The sequence below is a fragment of the Monodelphis domestica genome, chromosome 5 (assembly GCF_027887165.1).
Source record: "Monodelphis domestica isolate mMonDom1 chromosome 5, mMonDom1.pri, whole genome shotgun sequence".
Taxonomy (NCBI): Eukaryota; Metazoa; Chordata; class Mammalia; order Didelphimorphia; family Didelphidae; genus Monodelphis; species Monodelphis domestica.
In genome coordinates this window covers 216094732-216119950 of record NC_077231.1, presented here as the reverse complement: position 1 = coordinate 216119950, position 25219 = coordinate 216094732, and the positions used below count along the sequence as shown (strand labels likewise).

The 25219-nt window shown below is 38.4% G+C and overlaps 1 protein-coding gene across 1 annotated transcript in view; it reads right to left on the bottom strand.

Annotated features, from left to right (window-relative positions):
• TMEM178B (transmembrane protein 178B) overlaps positions 1 to 25219 on the bottom strand; it is a 478364-nt gene that overhangs the window by 55867 nt on the left and 397278 nt on the right. The window contains exon 3 of the mRNA XM_001368015.4: positions 2941 to 3078. Coding sequence (XP_001368052.1) covers positions 2941 to 3078 — 138 coding nt within the window. The remainder of the gene's footprint in view (positions 1 to 2940; positions 3079 to 25219) is intronic.

Sequence of the window (25219 nt, the reverse complement as noted above, 5' to 3'; positions counted from 1 at the left end):
GTCATGTATCCCAGTGTGATTCTGGTGTTTGTCAACACCCTCCTCAGGGGGGATTGTGTAATTATCTTAAAAAATTCAAGGTTTGAAAATTTTTGGAGAAATTTCGGGAAAAGAAACTTGCCAACATCTCAAATCAAAAAAGTGGATCTCTTTGGAGAAGGTGCTGTAAAGATGCCTGAAGAAGCCACATACTGCATCAAAATATCCAGAATGAACTTTGGGATATAATGAACTGAATTGAAGGGGGTAAAACATACTTATTCTGAATGTAAACTCTTATGCCAAAGGGGACTGCCCCCTAATTGGCATTTTGCTAATAGGTCTATCAATCAGTTTTTGTTTTTTACTCTCATCTCTAATTATTGTAACTTCCTCTTAGAAAAATGGAATATTGTATGTACTTTTAGCTAGAAGTTATTTAGAGTTATAAAATAGTTATATTTTTATATATATGATGGATCAATCATATAAATGATCCATTGGGGAGACAGGTCTCCTAAAAGATCACAGGGGGAATTGTGTCAAGAAAGATCCTCCTCTCCCCCCTCCTCAGTAGCTTGATCTGTCCATCAAACATTACTGACATACCACAGTTGCACCACATTTTGCGTTGGTCAATGTGCTGTATATCAATAAAAAGGTCAAGGCTTTGGACTTGAAGGGGAGAGAATTGTGAGAGAATTGGGGGGGGTGGGGGAGAACCAAGAAGAGAATGAAGAAGGAAGAGGTCATGAACAGAGCAGGCAGGTGAAGGTAATGAAGAAGAGACTTGAAGGCTAGGGACCACATGGTCAGGTTACTTATAGGAATGATTGTCTACCCTTTCTAATAAACTTTATAAAATATATATCTGGGTAGAAATATTATTCCAATTCTTACACTTTAAAACCTAATTGTTTCTCTGGCCAACATGAAGAGTTGATGAGCATTTAAGTGCCAACTATGTGCTTAATCAACAATACATTAAGTACTAGATCTCTTCATCTAAGTGTATAGTTAATTAATAACATTAATTAAAAATTGATCTTTACAATTATAACAGTTACTATGATATTAATGAATTTAATGTAATAATTAGTTAATAAATCTAGCAGTTTCAGATTAATTATCTCATTGAAAAGATGGGGTTATGTCTTGACTTGTATGTGAATTGGATTTAAGTGAGAAAGAGTTGCACAAATGGCCAGCTTCATTTTTCTCTTTCAGAGTCATCAAATTCCAGTAGCAAGACAAAAGTCAGGTTGAGTGATAATGATCCAGGATGGTTGTACTCAATGACCTGTCAGTTGTTTGCCAGCTCTAAATCTATGATCTTATAACTGAAGGTTCAAATCCCTACTCTTTCACTTACTACCTGTGCAATCTTGAGAAAATCACTCACTAGACCTGAGTTTCCTGCCTTGGGAAATGTGGATAATTACACTATTTACCTCAGAAGATTACTGTGAATATTAAAGAGAAGAATTGTTAAATTTGGACTCAGAGGATCTGCATTCAAAATCTGGCTCTGCCAAGTAGGTAAAACCACTTACAGTTCCCAAGTCCCTGTTTTTTAAAATAATCTATAAAATAAGAAGACTGGATTGGACAACTCTATCATCTGGCTCTAAATGCACACTTGAAATGAGATCATATACATGAAAGGATTTTGAAATCACAAAGCACTTTATCAAGAGGAGTTGTTATCGTCGCTTCAGCCATTGAAGGAGGTTGTATGAGACTGGATCTCTGGTTTGACCTGAGCATACTATCATCGAGGAGGTTTGTGAAGAGCTCAGAATTCATTTGGGGTATTTCATTGTCCCATGAGAACCATTATTAAAAGATAAAGACCTGGGCTCACTGTCAAACTGTTCTGGATGCCATAGGCCCTTGAGAGTATCCCTCAGAGAGCTGTGTCTTCATACTCTAGGATTGGGACATAGAATAAGATTAGAGGGGTATAGACCCTGTATTTATATTGAAACTACATTGAAGCTGGTGGAGGAACTGAGAAGATGGGAATGAAGACCTAGTTTTAGGAGATAAAAAGGGTGGTAGTTATTGGAGCAGGAGGATGTATCCTTGAACACTTCCACCTGTGACATGCCTTGTGGTTTTTGAACTCCATGAAAAATCAACCTGCCCATCTCCTTATGGAAGCTCCACCTAGACACCAGGGATCTAGTCTTCCCTGGGAACTGAAGGAGCAGTAGGAGTCCTATAGGCTTGACCTAGAAATCTTGGTACAATATTTCATTGAGTACAAACATTTTTTAGAAATAGTTCTGAAGAAGTTCAGTCATGTATAATCAGGAAAGAGATTCTGTTTTGGGGTCCAAATATATCTGTTCAATTGTATTTCTTGCACCAACATAGTTAGGTCCTAGCTTCCATGCATATGTTAAGAATATCAATTAAGGCTGGACTATCATCCCAAATTCACTCCTACATCTTCTTAAGCAACCCTGATGGAGTAAATATGAAGGGAAAAGGCAGTTCTCTGGACCTTGGTTATAGGATATCTATGCTAAATAAAAGGGAAAATTAGAGTTGGAGAAATGTTTGATTGAGGTCATAGTATCCAGCCTGATACCTAATTACATTTCCAGGTGTCAACCTAACAGGAACCTAAAGATTTTTCTTTAAACAAGAGGAATTCTATAGGCAGATAGATGGTATGAACAGAGTATTGAATTTAGGGTCAGGAAGATATAACTTGAAATCTTCCCTTAGATACACTTAGCTAGTTGTGTGACAAGGGGTGACTCCTCAGGTTCAGTTTCCTCATCTGTAAAATGGGGTGAGAATACCATCTTGCTCCTAGAAGTATTATAAGGATCAAAAGAGATGACATATTTAAAGTGCTTTGTAAGCTTTGAGTTGTTTTATATAGCTGTTAGCTATTATTATTATTCTAGAAAAAACACAAAACTCCTTTCTCCAAACAATAAGTCTTACCTCCCATGAGGAAGAGAAGCCCTGCCACATACTGCATAAGGCCTCGGTCCCAGCAGCAGCCCAGCACCCCAATGATCCAGCCAAAGAGGATGATCGCCACTGCCATGCCCATGAAGCCAGCCGTCATTCTGCGCAGGTCTGAAGCAGAAAAATATGCAGCCAAGAGTTAGAACCAGAAACCTTAAAAAGCATAGAGAGAAGCAGGGATCCATGTTGCTTTGAGGTCCCATAGCAGTTAAAGAGATTGATGTGAGATAATCTCCCTCCAACCAGACGCCACTCATTTTGTCTACTTCAGACAGATTCATTTTGTCCTCCATTGACAAAGAACATTTTGGTAGCAATTCTAGGTGTGATCAGAGATTTGAACTAAGCTCAGAACTCAGAGCAATAAGGGAGATCTCAAAGAATGAAGACCCAGTTTTACGAAAACTCCCTTTTACTCCAAATTCTAGTCTTGTTCTTTTAATTCATCAGCTGTGAGAGTGTGGGCAAATAATTTGACCTTCTGGGCCTCAGTTTCCTCCTTTTTCAGATGAGGATGTTGAATTAGATGACTTCTAAGCTCTAAGTTCTATTAAAGTATAACCTCTCCTGGGACTTCTTAGTAATGTGGCCAGTCCCTTGGTTTGTATGTATATGTGTTTTTGGTAAGCATACTTTCTTTTCTTTCTCAATAGTCCTTTCTAACTGCCCCCTTTCTCAGACACACAACAGCCCATCTGTCATGGTGACCACTCAAATGACCCATGAAGTTCCCATCCCTTCAACAAACTGTAGAGACAACTCTACTCCACACCTCACTGACCAGAAGTGTGCTGGGTTTGGCATGATTACTCAGCCAGCCCTCCTGTACTTGGCTGGGACATGGCAACCTTCTTGTTTGGGCACATATAAGGAGGGATGTCATCTGGCTGCAGCATTGTCACCAGATGGAGAAGGGCAAAATGGATACCACTTCTCTGTTACACTCAGCAAAATGTTCTCTTTCTTTCTGGGATGCCTTTCCTGGACTTCTATGCTTTGGGAGGCATACCTGAACTACTATCAATATTGTTTTCCTGACCCACTTCACCCACCACTAATGAAATTCCCATTCTTTTTCCTCCTCCTCCAAAATTTCCTCACTTTTCCCCTCCCAGTTTATGGTCATCTCAGCCCACAATTCATTCCCATAAATCTATTACATATGCCTGTAAACATGGTCTATAGCCAAATAGAAGAAAATCCATCTTTTGCTCGTTGGTCTTCAACTAGTGTCCCCTTATGTCCTAGGAATGGTACACAAGAGGAGTTATATAAGCATTGTTCAATTTTGCAAATATTGCCATACTAAATTGTGGAGGTCCTTGACCATAAAATGCAAATAAGACAGTGTTGGTGAACCTATGGCACAGGTGCCAAAGATGGCACACAAAGGGCTCTCTGTGGGCATGCATCCCCCTCCCCCTCCAGAGTTCATTACTAGAAAGTCAGAGGTACTCAGGTAGAGCTGCTCCCCTCCCCCTTTCCACCATACCTGATGACATTTTTTCTTATCACCTGCCCCACTGCAAGCAGCCCAATTGGAACACACAGAGGATAAGGTGGGCAGCTCACAGGTGGCAGAGCTGGAGAAGAGCAGAGTGCTTGAGCCACTTCCCTCCCCACCTCTACATTCACTGAGAACATTCCTCACTTCACCCACCCTTCCACCCAGCAGCCCAATGGGAGAGCTTTCTCCTCCCCTGTGTAGGGTAAGGGGGGGGTGGTGGTCTGGCACTCATGGTGGTGAGGGACATGGCATGTAGTTTGGGGGATGGGGTCCGGCACTTTCTCTAAAAGGTTTACTATCATCAATATAGGGCATATGCTAAACATTCCAGTGTCAAGAGTACAGGATTTGGAGTCAGAGGACCTAGGTTTGACTATCACATCTGCCAATTACTACCTATACAAATTTGGACAAATAATTTCACATTTCTGAAACTCCATTTCCTCAACTGTAAAACTAAGGAATACAACTAGATGAGCTCTAAGGTTCATTCAAGCTCTATGGCCGAGATCTTTTAACACTAGAGTCAGAGATAGGGGAAGATACACTTAATTTAAGTGCCCTCAGTACTTAGCTTATGGCAGATGATCTCTCTCTCCACTCATCTCCGTCTGTCCTCCATCCTACTCCTGTGGGACTTATGCCCTGCTTCACTGAAAGCTGAATGCCAATTCAAGGAAGCCCCCAGAGAAGGCAAGGCAAGAAGATAAAAGAGGAGGGGTTGATGGGGCATTAACTAATGACTTTCACTCTGTCAAGGGAGTAGGCTGATGGGTGCTCCTGGTAGAGGAGAGGAGAGGAAAGTGAAAAAATACGGGTTCAGTTCCTGAAATACTCAGGGTGTAGATTCCCACATAAGAGAAACAGGAAGGCTCATCTGCCTGGTTTACACAGGCAGGCTTTGCAGAGGAGTCAGGGTTACTTCCTGTTGAACACAATTCCCCCTCCCCTCCCACAAACTAATCCCAAAAATGCTTGGTTTGGCTGTGTAAAAGTAATACTAATTACAGTCATTTACATGAACTGCTTGCTATTTATTCCTAATTACCATGCAACACAATAACAATTATTTATATCATTTGTGACAGGTTCTTTCCCCTTTACAGGCTGATCCTTCTATTGGTAGAGGTGGGTGGATCCTCAGCCTATCTGAAGGCTAGGTTGAGAGTTGTTCTAATCACTCTGGTGGTATCTTGACCAGTTTCTGAGTTCATCCAGCCTCATCTGGATAAGCACAGATCAGAGGCCCCATTAGAGCACAGGCAGCTTTCAGCAAATGCACATTAGCTATGTTGCTTTGGCAGGTTCAGGACCACTGACAGTTCCTGGTCTCTGTTAGGAACTCATACTAAATTTGTTTTCAATTTTGACTACAATCCAAAGCTCTCTCTTTACATGTTTGCGAAGTCTTTCTAATTTGTTCCTTGTGTCACATGGTTATCCATTTACTGCTTAAATCTATTAGAAGGAATAGTGCTGATAAGTCATTTTCTATCCAATTTCCTATGAACCTGCCTCTTCTCTCTAACTTTAAAATATCATAGCTCCAATTATCACCTCTATGACAATAGCTCCCAAAATTATATAGGCAACCCATGTCTCTCACCATGAGCTCCAGTTCTACATTTACATAAGACAGTCTAGATGAAGGGTTTGTCCGGACATGAATCTCAACACATGCAACATGAACTCTTATTCTCTTCCCATCCTAGCTCCTTCTTTCAATTCTGCAGATACCATCACAATCCTTTCCCAGCTGTTTATCATACATTATGGGTCAGTGAGAAACTTCTTTATTTTATAGATATAAGTGAAGAACTGGAGGGGAGAGAGATATGAGAAAGAGAAAAGGAGAGGAGTGGAGGGGAAGGATAAAGAACTAGAGTGAGAGACAGAGACAGAGACAGACAGACAGAGAGAGAGAGAGAGAGAGAGAGAGAGAGAGAGAGAGAGAGAGAGAGAGAGAGAGAGAGAGAGAGAAAGGGTTAGCTATTTACATTTTTGTAGGCAGGGGAAAGGGGTGGGGTGAGGTAAGTGATTTGTCCAGAGCTATACAGCTAATATATGAGGCAGATTTTTAATACAGGTTTTTCTGACTCCAAGTTTCATGTTCTTTCAACTACTCCATGTTCAAATCTTTAAGTCCAACAGTTGGTCATTTTGATTTATTATGTCTATAGCCCTAGAATGTCTCTAAGTACTAGATACCCAAGCCCAAATGTGAAATAGTTTCAGAACTTAGAAGACTCCTAGTTGATTCCACCTTCACTCTCCAATCAAAGAGCAAAGAGGTGATATTACTGAAATTGAATGGAATTGACATTAAGAGGTCCTCAAAATTAAGGAGTTTCATTATACTACTGAGGACTGGGATTCAAATTCTGCCTCAGATGTTTAGTACCTATGGAATATTGGCCAAGTAGCTTCTCTAGACCTCAGTTGCCTCATCTGTAAAATGAGTGGTTTGGACCAGATGACCTCTAGAGTCCCTTCCAGTTCTACAGTTATGATTGTATGATATTATTGAACTGAAAGAGGATATCCTGCATAATTCATTGAGATTCAGAAAGGAAATGCTGACACTAGGCAAAATCTGAGCCTTGGAGGAAAAGTGTTCTTAGCTCTGTGTGTGTGTGTGTGTGTGTGTGTGTGTGTGTGTGTGTGTGTGTGTGTGTGTGTGATGGAGCTCTTTATAAATCTTGTAAAGCTTATGGACCTCTTTTCAAGCTAATTTTTAAAAATCTATAATTGGAGGAGATGCTCAAGTACAATTAATGGATAGAGAAAATTAAAAAAAATTGCCTACTAAGTTCCTAGATCCCATGAAACACTATCTATTGATTCTTGGTTAAGAACCCTTTCTTTTGTCTAAGATCTGCCTTGGTTGTTCAATTGTTTCAGTTGTATTAAACTCTTTGTGACCTCATTTGGGGTTTTTTGGGTAAAAATATTGGCATGTTTCGCCATTTCCTTTTCCAGCTCATTTTACAGATGAGGGGACTAAATCAAATAGTATTAAATGATTTGCCTAAGGACACACAACTAGTAAGTGTCTGAAGGTGAATTTGAATTCAAGTCTTTCTGACTCCAGGCTTGGTGTCTTATCCACTGAGCTATCTAGCTTCCAGGATAAAGATCTGTCAGGGTACCACTAAAACTTTGACAAACACAGTGGTAATAGATAGCAGACTGGATAGAGCACAAAACCTGCACTCAGGAGGACCTGAGTTCGCATTCTACCTCAGATGCTTCCCTGCTGTGTGACTGTCCACAAGCTATATGATCCTAAGCAAGGCAATTGACTTCCACTGCCTGAACTTCCTCATCTCCAAAATGATAATAACAATAGTAACTATTTCTCAAAGTTGTGAGAATCAAATGAGATATTATTTGTAAGTACTGGGTAAACCTTAAAAAAATGAGCTAGATAAGGAAATGGCAAACCACCCCAGTATCTTTGCCCAGAAAGCCCCAAATGGGGTCATGAAGAATTGGACATGACTGAATAGCAATAAATGCTAGCTGGAACAATGGGCGGGGAGGATTCTTTTCTTTTATTGGACTTATGATTTCAGAAATGCAGAGAACTCCTCTTGCGGATATTCTTCTCCAGCAATGCAAGAGGGTAAGGGCTCTAAAATGTATGTCATTACTTTTGTTTGGGGGTGCTGGGAGATTAAAAAACATAGCTAGTGTATGTCCTGGGCTGGATTTTGCAGCCTGGCTCACTGCTTCTAAGTCCAGATCTCTACATACTACCCCATGCTGCCCCTTAGGATGGAGGTTAATCTTCCTTAAATGAGCATCACTTTTGGTGAGGTCTCATGCCCTCCTTTCCTACAATACACTAAAGAGCTATGTAAAGGATCCCAGAAGCCTAAACAAGGGAGCACAATAGGGTGGGTGATGCCTTTGACTCACTTTGACTGTGTAGGGATATGTGTATATAGAGAGGAAAGTATATCCAGTCCTGAAACAAAGGGAAAAATACAAACACATGAATGAGAAAATGTCAGGAGCAGGGAAAGAGTGAAGTCTCTTTTTCTAAGGCTGAAAGGGGCCTGGGGGGAATGATGAATCTTCCAGAGATTTTCTGAGACAGACATTAAAAAGGTTGTTGTACAAAGGCATGATTGGGTCAGTTGTAGTTTAACATGCATTAGCCACAGACCTGATCTCATGTCAAGGCTTTTGCCAGCAGCAGCTGAAGACCCTGTATTAAGTCTGTGATTGAGGAAGAGGGATGAGAATCAGTCTTGTCATTCTATTATAAAGTCATCGACCCTCTGGGATGTGTGCAGTCACTTTAAAGGTTGGGATTTGTGAGGCTTTCATGAGGTTGTTTACTTCCTCCAAGGTATCTGACTTACAACTTGGGTTTACTGCTGCCACATAGAAAAGTAGTGCCTGGACTTGGAGTTCAGACAGTCGGATGTAACAACAACCATAACAGTAATGATGATAAACCAGCATTTACATAGAGTTTTAAGTTATTTTATTTCATCCTCTGTAAGGAAAGCACTAGCATTATTGCCATTTTGCAGATGAAGAATTGAGGCTGACAGGAGTTAAGTGACTTGCCCACAGCAAGTCTCACAGCTGGTAAGTGTCTGAAGGGTAATTAATTCAAACTCAGGTCTTCTCCTTAATATATTCATTACTATACCTAACTGACTCAGGCTTCCTACATGGGATTTTAAGTGATTCATAGAAAATGGGGAATGCTTTCCCATTAGCAGTATTTTTTCCTAACAAAAGCATAGCTTTCTTTTATTAAAACACTTATTGGTATTGGTTTATTCTGTTAGACTAAGCTTGAATTCTGTACTTCTTGACACCTACCCCCAAAGCTCATTGGTAGACCTTGAGGCAGGTATTAAGTCATTTAGCTGCTGCTTATATGTATTATAATTTCCCTGGGGGAGGGAGAGAGTCCCAAGTAATTTGTTTATGGGAGTCTATAGTCTAAATTGAGTAAACTGAGGAATAGTCTATGTCCCTTGTCAATCTCTGAATAGTTCAGGTGGAGTCCCTATGGATAAAAGATGTTCAATCTGGGAAGATTTAAAAGGCTGGGTGAAATGTTAGTCACCCTTCTGAATATGGAGCCTGTGACAACGACCCCTTTGAAGCACAGAGAAGTCAAACTCCAGAGGACAAGAAGGTATTTCCATGTGTGAGGATACAAAGTCCCAGCTCCTGAGAACTCTGTGCACTGGATGTGGACAGGAGCCATAGGGCTTAAAACAGGGAGTATAAAATCCTTTGTGCTGACAGCTTTGTGAGAGGAAAAAGACTTTTCGAAAATAACTCATTGCTGCCTGGCAAAAGGAATTCCAAAGTTCTTATGTGAGGCAATAGAGTAAGATAGAGAATTGAATGCACTAAGAAATCACCAGCCCAGAAAGTAGAAGCACAGAATTTTAGAACTGGAAGGAACCTTAGAGATCCTCTGGAGCTCAATCCCAGAGCAAGCTTGGCCTCGAAGAAGAGATTAAAACATGCACCTTCCTCTCTACTTTGAAGACACAGGAGACCAACATTGGAGAACCTAGCATAAGCTGTCAGACTCAGCTGATATATTGGTTTTGCTAGATTGCTTTTATTTTGTTTTTCTTTTTTATTCTCTGTGCCAAAGAATGACTCACTGGATAGGTATGGGGAAGTTATATTTTCAGAACTGATGATGTAAAAATAGATATCAATAAAAATTAGCATTGTAGAATTGAACCCCATCTCAATTCACAAATGAGGAAAAGGAGACCTAAAGAAATGAAATGACTAATCCACAACATACAGCTAAGTAAGTGGTAAAATGAGAACTAGACATTGAGTCTTCTGAATCTTTGTTCATTCCATCATGGACCTAAAGACAACAGGGAGAAGAAATGAAATTGGGCTGAGCAGACTGAACTCAGCAGACAGCAAGGTGGTAGATACTGTTGGAACAGTTCTACCAAAGAAAAGCTGGTCATCATTGAGATGGATTTGAATGGTGGCATGTAACAAATTGCCATTGGAACTTAACCTTCTACTCAAGACACAAAAGCAAGTGGAGGGATACTCTTTGTAGGACTTTGGACCTCAGTGATTTACCTATTGTATCATGCATACAATTTAATACAATTAACTTGTGTAGTCCTTTCACAATTGTCCTACTTTGTAGCATCATGATGGCATGAGGAGATCTTGGCTTTTAAAAACTGCCAATGGAATATAAGGTCTAGCAGACTCCATGATTGTATAAAGGGCACTAGTGAGAGGTCATATCTATATGTCCGAGAAACAGACTAAATTTGTTAAATATGGAGATGCCTTTGACCAATAGGCTAGTCATGAGATAATTAGTTCTTTGGTCAATGTAATCCAATGCAAAAATAGTTCCATGTCTTTTGTGGTCTCTGTCTGCTTCTTCAGTGATGGGCAAGATGTAATGGCAGTGATGGCTCCAATGATGTTGCCTGAACTGACCATTTCCTCCCAAAAAAGTGTTTCCCATGCATATGTCAAGATCATGTAAGATTTCTTGGGGGCAGCTAGGAAGCTCAGTGGATTGAAAGCAAGGCCTAGAGATCCTGGGTTCAAATCTGGATTTAGATACTTCCTAGTTGTGTGATCCTTGGCAAGTCATTCAACTCTCACTGCCTAGCCCTCACCATTCTTCTGCCTTGGAATGTATACACAGTATTGATTCTAAGATGGAAAGCAAGGACTTCTAAAAAAATCATAAAAGATTTCTTGATAGATGCAACAACAAATAATTTTTCTTTGATGATTTTCTAATTAAAGGGAAAGGAGTAAACCAGGGAAGTTTATGTTTGCTAAAGGTGCTTACTACAAGCATAGAGAATATCCAATGCTGAGTCCCAGGATCTGCTCTAAATTCAAATTCTGCCAGAGACATTTACTAGATGTATAATTCTTTGTTTGTTTTAATTTCCTTTGTTTGCTTTACCTTTGTTTGCTTTAATTTCCTCATCTGCAAAATGGAAAAAATAATAGTCTCTACTTTCTTTCATTGTTGTGAGTTTATAACAAGATAATATTTGTAAAGTACTTTATAAATCTTAAAGCCTTACATGAATGCTAGTTATTATTATTATACCCTCCAGATGGTTGTTGGTAGATGATGTTGTATTGATTGCATCTGACTCCAGAATATCACAGAGCTTTCTAAATAAAATTACTCTAAAGAGTTCAATCAAACTATTCACACAGGAAAAAACCAAGTGAATAAAGAATAAGTTATTATATGGTATACAGTTAGATGAATAGTCAGTCCTCTAGCTGGTCCAAGAATACATACATCTTAGACAAAAACTGCAAATGGACAATGAACCAGAATTAAATAAAAGGAAGAAAGAGACCTGGATTGTATCTGAGGAATGCTGTAGTACCTTCTCAATAATGACTCTTAAGTTTCTTACTGAGACCGAATTCCACTGTTTAATACCAATGCTTTTTTGTTAAGACTATGTGGTTGAAAAGCTTAGAATATTATAGAATCCAAGGATTCAAACTTGGGGGTTACTTAAAGAGCCATTAAAAGACTCCTAGTTGGTATAGATAAGCTAAAACATATCACAAAAATGAATTAATATAAATGAAATGGTATAGTAGTTGTTGGAAAAAAAAACTATGATTAAAAAAAGGAAGTGATTGTTCATGTAGTCAGAGAAGGGAATAACCAATGGATGAGCCTCATACCACTTTGACATAGATTCCTTATGTAGACAAAAGTCATTCAGGATGACTCATGGATGGGTTTTGATATTCACTTTGGGATAGAAGTACCCACAAAAATGAAACCAGAGATCCATTTAAATATTGAAGATCCGATATTATGACCAATGTGTATGTATGTTGAAGAGCCAAAAATCTTCTCATTTTCGAAAGAAAAAATGTCTAGCTCCCTAGCACTGGCAGAATTACTATGTACAGTAACCATAGAATTATAAGAATAACTTCCTCATGAAGCAATTGAGAACGATGGCTTTGGCTGGGCTAGCAAAGAGTGGAAACAAAGGGATGAACTCTTAGCTGATCAGTTCTTGGGTTTAGTTCCACATCTTTTTTTCATGAGTGCCAACATTGAACATTTTAATTTTAGAGTTTTAAAAATGTGTTATTCTTTAATTCTTTTTTTCCCCCTAAGGAAACTATTTAGGAGAGAAAGGAGAAATGAGTAGGAAAAGGAAGTTTGTGGGGAAGGGTAGAAAAAGGAAAGACATTAGAATCAGAAAAGTCAGCTCTTCCTTATGGAAAAATTTTGATTTTAGAGTTTACCCTCATATTAACATTTAAATTGAAAAGTGTAGCTAGAAAGCTTGACACAGAAATCAGAATATCTGCATTTAAATAAATACCACTTAAGGAAGGAATAAATACCTATCACAGAATCAGAATCATAGAACCTTAGCACTGAAAGAGACCTTACAGCTCAAGTCCACCCCCTCAACACTTAACATTTTTCTTCTTGCTTTTAAAAGGCCTGGCCCAATAAATAACAGTTTCTTTTTCTCTCTGCCAAATGAATAAGGAAGGGAGAGGGGGAAAAAAAGAACAGCTCATATTTCTCCATCTTATCACCTAGGAGGCAGGAACATTTTTTTTTTTAAAGATGAGAAATGCAATTCTGGGCTCAGAATCATGGTCTATACCATTTAGCATACTGTTTCAGATAGAAACTACCAAAGGGTGGTTTCTGGGACACTGTGGAAGTATTCCTTTGTGATGTCCTCACTGGTTCTGGATTTAAATAACCCGATGGACATATTGTCCTGGAATGACTTAATCCTTCTTGAACCTATTTGCATTTTCAAAGTTGAGTTCTTAAGACAGTTTTGGGTGGGAATTATTCTTTCCTCCTTATAATGGCACTTCTTCACCTAATTTCATTCATCTCTTGCCCCTATCATGAACCTAATCTGCACTAGATTTGAATGGGAGTTTTGGGTTTGAGTTCTGATTCCTCCACTATTTACATGACCCTGTGGAAATTATTTCAATTAGTCTATCTATGATAGTACTTATGCTAGGTGCTAGACATTCACTGCCCTCAAGTAGTTTGCATTCTATGGAAGGGATGCAAGGTTTTGCAGGTAAGTATATAAAGAATATATAGAAGATAAATGGAAAGAGATGGGGTGATACTAAAAATTGAGAGAATTAGGAAAGGAATCTTAAAAGAAGGTGACCATCTGACTTAGCCTTGGAGGAAGCTAGAGTAAGGTGAGTTAGGAGAGAGTGCAGTTCAAGCATGGAAGAGAGTTTTTGCAAAAGGCATGGAAGAGAGATGAAATTCTATGTTTGAGGAATTGCATGTAGGCCTGTTTGGCTACAATGCAGAACACATGAAGGGGAGGAATATGTAGTCAGTCTGGAGAGATGGACTGGAGTCAGATTGTAAAGGGCTTTAAATGTCAGACAAAGAATTTGAATTTTAACCTAAAGACAGTGGAGAACCATGCGCTGTGGAGGATGGATTAGAATGGGGAAAGACTTGAGTCAGGGAGATTAATTAGTAAGCTACTGAAAGAGTCAAGTCAAGAGGAGAGAGTCATGGCTATATGATTGTAGAGAAGGAAGTAGAGTCTAAGGAAATGGAATGGATAGGACTTAGCAAATGAATGGAAAAGGAATATTAAAAGTCTGAGTCTCAGATTCCTCATATGTAAAATGAATTAAACTAGGTGACTTCTTGTAGCTCGTTCAGCACTACATCTGATATCTGGGGTGTACAGGGTATTCAGGGTACACTAGTACTTCTGGTGTGAAGGCTTAATGAGGAAAGGGCTGCTTTCCTTTTTGGTTTCCACTTGCTACCCATACCACTCAAGTGCCTGCAAGAAGCTGTTGCATGTGCAGCAGCCATACCCTTGTAAACAATCTTCCTTCCTTCCTTTCTTCCTTCCTTCCTTTCTTCCTTCCTTCCTTCCTTCCTTCCTTCCTTCCTTTCTTCCTTCCTTCCTTCCTTCCTTCCTTCCTTCCTTCCTTCCTTCCTTCCTTCCTTCCTTCCTTCCTTCCTTCCTTCCTTCCTTCCTTCCTTCCTTCCTTCCTTCCTTCCTTCCTTCCTTCCTTCCTTTCTTTCTTTCTTTCTTTCTTTCTTTCTTTCTTTCTTTCTTTCTTTCTTTCTTTCTTTCTTTCTTTCTTTCTTTCTTTCTTTCTTTCTTTCTTTCTTTCTTTCTTTCTTTCTTTCTTTCTTTCTTTCTTTCTCTCTCTCTCTCTCTTTCTTTCTTTCTTTTTCTCTCTCTCTTTCTTTCTTTTTCTTTCTTTCTTTCTCTTTCTTTCTTTCTTTCTCTCTCTCTCTTTCTTTCTTTCTTTGTCTCTCTCTCTTTCTCTCTCTCTCTCTTTCTTTCTTTCTTTCTCTCTCTCTCTTTCTTTCTTTTTCTTTCTCTCTCTTTCTTAGTTTTCCTTTCTTTTTTCTTCTTTCTCTTTCTTCATTGGGCTGCATGAGTAGAAGCAGCTTGAGTAACACTTCTTAAGGCAAGGACAGAGACAGACATATATGGATTTTGGAAGTTAGCTGTATGATCATGAAAAGTCATCTAAATTCTCTGAGTCTTCATTTCTCTTCCTGGAAAATCAGGATAGTAACATTCACACTTTGCATGATACTAAAACAACCACTTTCTAAACTGAAAGGTCTATATAAATGTGAGCTCTTATTGTTCTGCTTTCTAGGCAGAAAAGCAGGAAAAAGATCCAGAAGGTTGCAGTAGGAATATGAAGCCAAGAATTGCATAGTACTTTCGATCAGAGGATTGAAGGACCTTAGAAATCATCTAGTTGAATTGCTTTATTTTACAGTTAGGCTAAACAGGTTAAGGGTAACCAACAGGCTTCAGACCTATTGGGGAGTTAGTGGGATGTCTGTCCCAGGCATATGAAGACATTCCCTGGTGGAAGGGGCAGATGAGAACCATTTGTTTTAAGCACCATGAAGGTAATAGAAATGAGTGCACAGTGGAACTCTCAGAGTTTGGTGCACACTCTGAGAGACAATATGGTATATAGAATACAGTAGCCATCACTGAAATTGAATTCAGAAAGCCCTCTATGTCTCTTTCTGATTGCCTTCTCACCAATCCAATAACAGAATTTGCTTATGGGGAAAATAAAAAGGATGCTACAGCTCAAACACCTGGACCCACCTGGGCAAACAGCCTAGGTTCTGGTTCCTTTATGTCCCATGGAGTGACCTTTCTTTCTTTTTTCCTGTGTCAGACTAGTAAGATTTACTGCAGGACCCTGCTTAAGAAGTTGCCTGTACACCTCTTCCTAGTCCCCCTGCTGCTGAGAGCTGGCTTCAGGGTGAAAGATACAGAAACCCTGCAGGTGCTTTACAGGGATGGACCCCAAAGTAGCTTATTTTTGGCAAACAGAAGATTTGCAGAAATGTTTTATGTCCTGCACATCTTTATATCATATCTAGAACTTCTCTGGGTTCATGCTGCAGGCAACAGGCTGATGAAACTGATAGGAGAGAATATGAAAAGCCTACCTTTTGTAGATTTTATAGGGTTCCAAATAAAGGAATTCATGAACCAATGAAAATGTTGGCACAATGGGTGTTTTTTTAGGGCTTTGAGTTCTTTGAAAGGGTAGGGGATAGAATATTATATCATTGTTGAATTTTGAAGTGTAGAAATTAAAATTTTTGAGAACCACTGGCCTTACCAGAGGTGTATGGTAGGTTTTGATCTCAGGAATGGGCAGTCTCTTTACTTTTGTAAGTAATAACATTGTTTTTTTAAAGAAGAATGTCACACTAATCATAAGATTTCCCTTTAACCTTTCAAATAGGGAAAGATAAAAATCACAATCAAGTAGTTAGAAGGAACATAGTTATATTCCTCTTCACTGACCAACTCATGCTGATGGCCTCTTATTAGACATCAACTCTTCCTTTGCCTCTCACCTTGGTGTTGCCACCAGAGGGTCTCCTGGTCCCAATAGAGATCTAAGATCTAACTATGGCTTATAATAATCATTTACTTTTGATTATAAGCTTTAAGTAGGCGTTATCATAGTTCATTTGGGAACTACCTTCTGCCTCTAAATCACACTTGAAGCATGAGTCACTACAGGAATCTGCTCTTGGATTTCAGAAGACTCAAGGAAGAGGGATGAGATAAGATTTTTTATTTATTTTGTATATTTTTATTTATGTTAAATAAATATATTTATAGTCTGTGGAGCCTACATTAAAATGTGATTACACATAAGTAGAGGAGGCACAAAAATTATTTGAGACTAATAAAATGGCTTCATTTGGTTATAAGAATGGTTATATATATGTACTTCTATTGACACTAAGTTGACTCAGAAGATATGAATCTATTCTGATGAAACTGGATTGAATTTTTAGTTGGTTCTCTCTCAGTTGAGAAATGGATTTCATGTCATAGACATGGCTTCATGATTCTTCTTTTTTCTGTTACCCTACTGATGATATTCAAATAGTTGCTGAGTCCTATGGATTCTACTTCCACAATACTGTTGTGACCATTCCTTCCTTCAAATTCTTACTGTCACCATTTTAATTCACATCTTTACTGCCTTTCACTTGAAGTATTATGACAGACCCTTAAGTGGTCTTTTTCTCTCATTTCTCCTCTCTCTCCAATCTGTTCTTAAGCCAGAGGCCAAATTAATTGTCCTAATACACAGATCTAAGTAAGTCACTCCTCTAAAACCTCCATGCTGCTGCTCGAAAAACTTCAATGGCTCCCCATTGCCTACAACAATAAGTAGAAACTCTTTAGTCTGGCATTTAAGACTTTCTACAGTCTGGATCCAAAAACTTTTTAGCCTTATTTTACTCTACTCTTCCTTCATGAATTCTATATATTCTAGCGAAATTGGACCACTAGATATTCCCTAAGCCAATCCTACACTGTCTCATTTTAGTAGTCTGCCAAGTCATCCACCATATTTGGAACTCATTCCACCCTTCTTTCCCAGCTTGAGTGTCACCTCTTTCTGGAAGCCTTCCCTAAGTCACTCCCATATCCTCAACTAAAAGTAATCTCTACCTCCTTCATGCTTCTTATAACATTGTGTCTATACACTATACCACCTCTTCCCTGGAAAAACTGAACAAACATGCAAATTAAGAATTTGTCCTTTTATCCCTATCTTTAAGGAGTTTGCTTTCTACAATGGGGAAATAACATGTACCCCTCAAAAGTATTATATAAGGCAAACTGAAGAAAGGAAAAAAGCACTAACACTTGAGGGCATTTCGGAGGTAAATGCTATTATTATCAATATTTTACTATCGAGGAAACTGAGGCAAACAGAAGTTAAGTGACTTGCCCAGGGTCACACAGCTATCTGGGGTTAGATTTGAACAGTTCTTCCTGACTGCAGGCTCAAATTTCTATCCATTGTGTCACCAGTTGCCTTATACCACACAGTAGGGGCATAATGGATATTTATTAAGCTAAATTGACTTAATAATAGCTAGCATATTTGTAATGCTTTAAGGCATAAAGACAAATTGTGTCATTTATACACACAAAAATCTCCAAGGTAGGTGCTACTATTTCCATTTTATAAGTGAGAAAACTGAGGCAGATAGAAGTTAAGTGACTTGCCTGGGGTTATCCATATAGTGTTAATGGCTTAATTTGAACTCAGGTCTTCCTGATTCAGATTCAGGAATACATAGTGTGTCACATAGCTGGTGTTGACCCCACCTTCTCATTAATTCTTTATTAAGTTTGGGCTAAAGAACTGAAAATACATGGTTTTCAAAGAATCTGACAATTGCAATGCTTTTTATTTTGATCTGTGTAAAAGTAACTGCTATCTTTTCTTCCCTCTGTTCCTTCCTCCCATCTTTTCCTCTTTCCTTCCTCCCTTCTTCCCCTCCTCCGTTACCCCCTTCCTTCCTTCTCATCTTTTTCATTTTGCATGTTGTGTTTTTTGGATTCCTGGGCTGGTACCTTTGTACTATTTTTATTTTTGGTTGTGTGTGTGTGTGTATCTGGGTGTATGATTTTTGTTGATGTTGTTATTAAGTATAGATTCATTATGTGCTTTTAGACTAGGTCAGCAAAAGGCAAGCATCTTTGCACCTTTGCCCTCAAATGTCCCTCCCTACTTTTTATTCTATTTATTCCATGGCAAGTTAGCTCAGTTGGCTAGAACAGGGTGCTGACTAATGAGGCGAAGGTCACACACAGGGAGAGATGTGAAGGCCTGGAAAATTTCTGGGGAAAAACTTTTCACCCCTCATTTCTCCAAAGCATTTTCATATAGTCATAGAATCTCAGGACTGGAAGTGATCCAAAAGGTCAGTTAGTCCAACTTCTAACTTGAAAATTAAATTACTGACATACAAAATTTTTATTCTTTTTTGAAAAGTTGAAAAGTTTGGATCAATAAACCCATTTAAAAAAACAGTTTATATAATTGGTGCTTAAGACAAGGGTTCTTAATCTTTTTATGTTGTGTAGCCTTTTGGCAATCAGATGAATACAAAGCACTCTTTCTTCAAATAATATTATTAAGTGCATAAAATAAAATATATAGGATTACTAAGAAAATAATTTTGTTAAAATTCAATTATTTGTATTAGAAATAGGATACTGAGGAGATATTTCTAGTTGTAATAAATAATACACTCTGGAGTGACTAGAGAGATACTAGGGGAAACCTCAGGGTGCCTAGTTGTAATGGAGATACTACTACCAGGGATATGATCAGTGGGTGCCTATCGATCACTATTGATGGCTAATAGAACAAGATATTTCCTACCCTCCACCCTTTATCTCCCAGGTTTCCACCCATACCCTCCTGCCTCTCTTACCCTCCCCCCTGTTAGTCAGCCAATTTTCTATGTAACTCAAAGGTGAACTGTGAGGTTTAGAGAAGATACTTTTCCCTCTTTCTCAGGTAATGAGGTTTATTGGGAAAGATAGGACAGGATGGAAGATGAGGTGAGAGGGATAGGGCTATCCCTAATCTACAAGGAGGGTTAGGAGGATTTTGGAAAATGTCAGTCCTATCACAGCTGTGCCACAAGTCTGTCAAGGAGATGGGAGGTTAACTGTTTAATTTTCTTTCTTCTTCCTTCAAACTCAAATCTCAGAGACACAAATGTCTTCTTCACCACACTAAGCCACCAACTAAAGTTAATTTCTTTTCAGCCTAGCTCCAGAAGCACCCCCTCCCCCAAGGATCCTTCTGCTTAGGACAGAAGCTAACAAGGGTCCAGTTCAGAGCTTTTTCCCCCTTCAGCCTGGCTTGACTCTCCAACTGTCTTTCCTGAGAACATTCTATTTGGAATGTTCTTTTTTGATCGACAACTGATGTCCTTTATTTTGTCTTGCATGCATGAAATTCTCTCTTCCTTCATGCCTCTTCCATATTATCAAAATATTTTTTAAAAAAATTCAAGAGCCCATGTTAAGAATTCCCATTTTAAGAGAAAGGGTTTACACAATGCTACTCTGACACAGGTATTGGTCCCCCTAAAATGTCAAAAATGTAGACAAAAGTTTGAGATTTTTAAAACTACAATAACAGGTCATCATAATTCCTATACTCTGAGCACAACTCTTAGAAGTTAAATCAATGTGAAGTCCTCCTTTCCATTATCATATGTGCTCTCCTTTGAACTATACTGCCAAACTCTCCCCCTTCCCAAAACAACAATGACAATAATACATTTACAGTGTAATCCTTCACCTCCCAGACAGGGGATGTAGACAACCAAAGTAAGTATCTAACACTCAGAAGTCAGAGGCACTGATGGCTTGAATTTGGGATTGGAACTCTTAGAAGGAGAATTAGAAAAATAATCATCCTTCCCAGTCAAGCAGAAGCAAGAAGCCAGGTTGGAGTGATATAAGGAAAGAATGTACTCTTTCTCCTATCCTGGGCTCTCATCCTGGGTCCCCAGACTACTAGGGCTCATGTGGACTGTTATAGGATGGTGGTGCCTAGAAACAAATGGGGCAAAAGACTATCAGGATTTGACTGGTAAGTGGTGGGGTTTGAATGGTCAGGGGTCCCTGGGTTTGTACTTCCTTTCTCTCCCTACTAAAGGGGTTAGCTTAAAACCTTGTAATTCCTAGCTGAACCATATGATGGAAGCTACAAAAGTCATCACTCATCACCCCTATTCCTGCTCAGCTCAGGAAAGAAGAGACAGGAGAGGCAGGGATCTCTTGGACTGTTGGTCAACATTAACCCGCATTTCCATCTTTTACATCCTCACTTTTGTGGGTACCTCCTCCATGATTAGGAAGTTGTTTACAGTTTACTCTTAAGAGACTCATTATCACATCTGTATGTGCTATAGCTGTCAGTTAAGGTTTGGATTTAAGTCTGTCAATAAACTACACTATTCTTCACCATACTCTCACTGGACCCAGAAAGATCAAGAGTGTCACTTCTAGGGTCACAAAGCCCATCCAAATCACTGGTTCTACTGCTGGGTTTTTTCAAATATGGGACATTTCTGAAATACACACTTTCAAATGGTGCTAGGCTCAGACATACCCCTCTATATAATGTCTCTTCAACGTATTTCCCAATTCCTCCATCAAGGGGACAACTGCAGTGAAAAAAGGACAATTAGGTTTTTCCACCTTTCTTCATTCATAGGGCTTCTATAACATCATCTTTATTGTCATCATCCTCATCTTCTTCTTTGTTGATATTTATATAGCATTTACAGTGTGTCTGGTAAGTATGTCAAGCACTTTTATAGATATCTCATTTGATCCTCCTAATAATTCTTGGAAGTAGGTACTTTTATTCTCTCTATTTTTCAGATGAGGAAACTGAGGCAAACATAGGTTACGTGAGATGTCCAAGGACATGCAATTAGGAAGTATCTGAGGCCCGATTTTGACTCAGGTGTTCCTTCTTCAAGTCTACCATTGCTTCTTTAGTGTACTACCTAGCTTCTATTTTATAACAAAGGCTTGACTAATCAACTTCTTCAGGTTAGCAAATTCTACAAACAAGTGTATACCAAAGAAAGAAACATCTCAGGACTTTTGGATGTAGACAAGATAAAATCTGATGGTCATGAGGAACAAAGCAACCACTGTCTCAACAATGCACAGTCTTCTAACAATAATTTTGTGTTTTATGCTTGTGAGTGAACATCTGAAGTATTGTGTTTAGTTCTGGGTGTCATATTTTTAGTAAAGACAGTGATAAGCTGGACCACTGAACTGAGATGGCAAAGGATCTTGGGAAGGACATAGAAAGACAGATCAAAGGAATGGAAGATATTTGCCTGGAAAAGAAAGACTCAGGGGGAACTCAATAATTATCTCTAAGTGTCTGAAGAAGCCACCTGGAAAAGAAATGTGAGACTTGTTCTGTTGAGTCCCAGAGGGCAGAACTAGGAAAAAGAGGGTAGAAGTTGGAAAGAGATGGATTTTCAGGCTTGATGTCAGGAATGAAAACTACTCAGAAGTGAAATAGGATGTCTTAGGAGAGAAGAGGCAATGGCTTCCAAGTTCTCCAAGTAGAGACTAGAGAATCATTTGTCAGATGTTATAGGGGAGATTCTTTATCAAAGTATTAGTTGGGCTAGGTAGTTGCAAAGGTCCCTTTCATCTTTCAAATTCTGTGATTCTGAAGCTGCACGAGCATCCACTTAAAACACAGACTAACAGAGACCTGCAAATAATTAAGTGTTTTATTCCACTGGGTCCAAAACCTTGTATCCAAATCTTGGAAAGGAATAAGTGCAAGGAAGAATCAATGAAACACCATGTTTCACTTGCAGATGGATGAATATACAGGATAAACTAGGTGAAGGCAATAAGGCAATACCTAAACTAGTTGTAGTGGTTTTGAATAGAAGCATTGGAGGCAGGGGGGGTTGGGGGGGCACAATGCAGAGCTGATCAGCTCAAAGCTATAACTAGCACTTCCAAATACAAAACACCACAAAATGCCCATAGGGTAAATAGTAAGACAAATTAAGTTAGTGGGGAGGAAAGTGACACCCAGGATCAAGGATACATTGGGAGGAGGCCATGAGACAACATTCTATGGCAAGGAGAGGGACAGAGAGAGAGAGAGAGAGAGAGAGAGAGAGAGAGAGAGAGAGAGAAGTTGGCAGGGAGAGACAGAAACAGACTGAGATTGAGAGAGAGATAGAGACAGAGACAGAGAGACAAAGAGAGACAGAGACAGAGATAAAGAGAGAGAGAGAGAGAGAGAGAGAGAGAGAGAGAGAGAGAGAGAGAGAGAGAGAGAGAGAGAGAGAGGGAGAGAGAGAGAGAGAGAGAGAGAGAGAGAGAGAGAGAGAGTTGGCAGGGAGAGACAGAAACAGACTGAGATTGAGATTGAGAGAGAGATAGAGACAGAGACAGAGAGACAAAGAGAGACAGAGACAGAGATAAAGAGAGAGAGAGAGAGAGAGAGAGAGAGAGAGAGAGAGAGAGATAAAGAAAATCTCAAGTTAGCAGTCCTGATAAGTAAAGAGACCCTAAAGGTACCCTCTTTGGGAGAAATCATTGTAGGGAGTAGGGTAGAAGCAAACTAGGGAGAAATTCAATTAGAATTTGGCCCTGGGGAAGGAAGTGCATCATTTGGTGTTATCCAGTTTAAATTCATTTAGTTAACTAGATGTTAAACTAAGTTGTTTCTACCTGTTGAAGTAGTACAAATACTCCCCTTTTAGCAAACTAAGGTAAAATACTAGTCCTCTCATCCTTGTTATAGAGCTCTGTTTGCTATAAAAAAAAATTTCTGGAAAGCAATATATTGTATTCCTAGTTCTGCTCACTTCTTTCTGCATTAGTTTATTTAAGTCTTTTCATGTTTTTGTGAATTCTTCATTTCTTATATAGTACAGTAATATTCTATTATATTGATTTGCTGCAATCATTTAGCCATTACCCAACTGATAGGTATCTTCTTTGTTTTCAATTCTTTTCTACCACAGAAGGTATTCCTATAATTATTTTGATGATATGGGATGTTATTTTTTATCTTTAATTTCTTTGTGGTGTCTGTTTACAAGTGGGCCTTCTGGGCCAAAAGAGTATGTACATTTTAGCTTCCTTTTGAAGGATAATTACAAATTGTTCTTTAAAATATTTAAATATTTAGATTAAAATAATTTGAAGTTTAAAATAAAATATTTAAAATAATTCATAGCTCCAACAACAGTAAGTTTGTATACCTTTCTTTTTATCTTTCTTTGTAAAGTTTTTTTTTTTTAATTTGTGAAGTTGTTTTGATTTTGATTATTAGTGATTTGGAGTCATTTTCATATTATTATTGATATTTTACCATTCATCTTTGGAGGATTAATTCTTAGTATGATATTTATATTGGTTCCCTATGTATCTTATATACCATTCTTATCAGATATTTTGTGCATATACATTTTTCCTAATTGAAAGCTTTCCTCCTTATCCTAATTGTATTTCTTTTCTTTAAAAAAATTAAAGAAATAAATTTTAAAATTAGGAGCAAAAAGTGAGACCTTTCAGCTCCTTGGTAAAACTTGATTGAATAGAGTGGTTATGCCCTTGGAGAGTTTCCTTAAAGTCAAAGAATCTCTTCATGGAATGGTAATAGAGGAGAAGCCTGAGACACCATGGGGTATAAGTAACGTTGTTTATGAAAAGAATGCCCTCTAGTTCAGCTGAAGAAGTGTCTACAGATTCTAAATCCAATTTGTTGGAGCAATCATTCTAATTGACTTAGGCAAAATGTTTTGCCCAACATTCTATAACAAATGACCTAAATAATATGAACTATTATGAGAGTCTATCTGTATCTCCCCATAGAAGTACAAAAGAAAGTAAGAAAAAAGAACATTACATAAAAGGGAATTTTGTCGTTACCCAATTCATGTTGCTATAAACTCTTGCATCCAAAGAATTTCAGTGAGGCTCACTCCATTTCTACATTTGACTACATTTTTGTAAAAGCAGAAAACCTAGGAGCTTTAGTTAGAAAAGTATTTTCCAATGACACAGAACACAGAACATCTGGTGACTGGGGCCAGAAAGCAGACAGAGCCTGTCGAGCGACACAATAGCAAGGTCTTTTCAGGATACCCCCTCTGACTCTTCCTGCCTCTCACATGCTTCGAAATCTTCCTGCTCCTCTAGCATGTGAAAAAGACTGGCCTATGATTGGAAATCATCACATCACATTAAGAAATAATCTACATGAACAGAGAAGCTTCTCCTAACCTAGGATAATCCTTGATTTTCAGAAGTGTAGAAAGATGATTAAATAACAACAACAAAACATCAGAAGAAGCAAAGATTTCTGATCTTAATTGTTCAGCAAAGTCTGAGCAGACAAAATTTCATCTAGAAAAAGGTGTAGTCACTCAATTTTGATATTTTTTCTCAATTCCTTTTCTGAAAACTAGTACTGGCTGTATCTGCTCAACACCGTAAAGGACAGTAAGTCCAGAAAAGATAATAACTATCTCTGTTTTACTATATTATTAAGTTTTATCCAGATTCTTCATAAACTGGCAAAAATTGAAAAAGATGTTAAATTCCTTAAAACTCAGCATCTCATGGCTCCATTTTTAACAAAAGGTAAAACATTTAAAAGCAAATCCAATTAATATGTTTGGAATTTATTTGAATAAACTTTTGTTTTTGATCTAATATTCCATGATTTTATGAGTAAACCAAGTTATACAAATAACATATACAGTTTAGCTTCACAAGTAGCTGGCAGAGTTTACACTTTTACATAAAATTACATTTATTAATGCATTATTTAGCC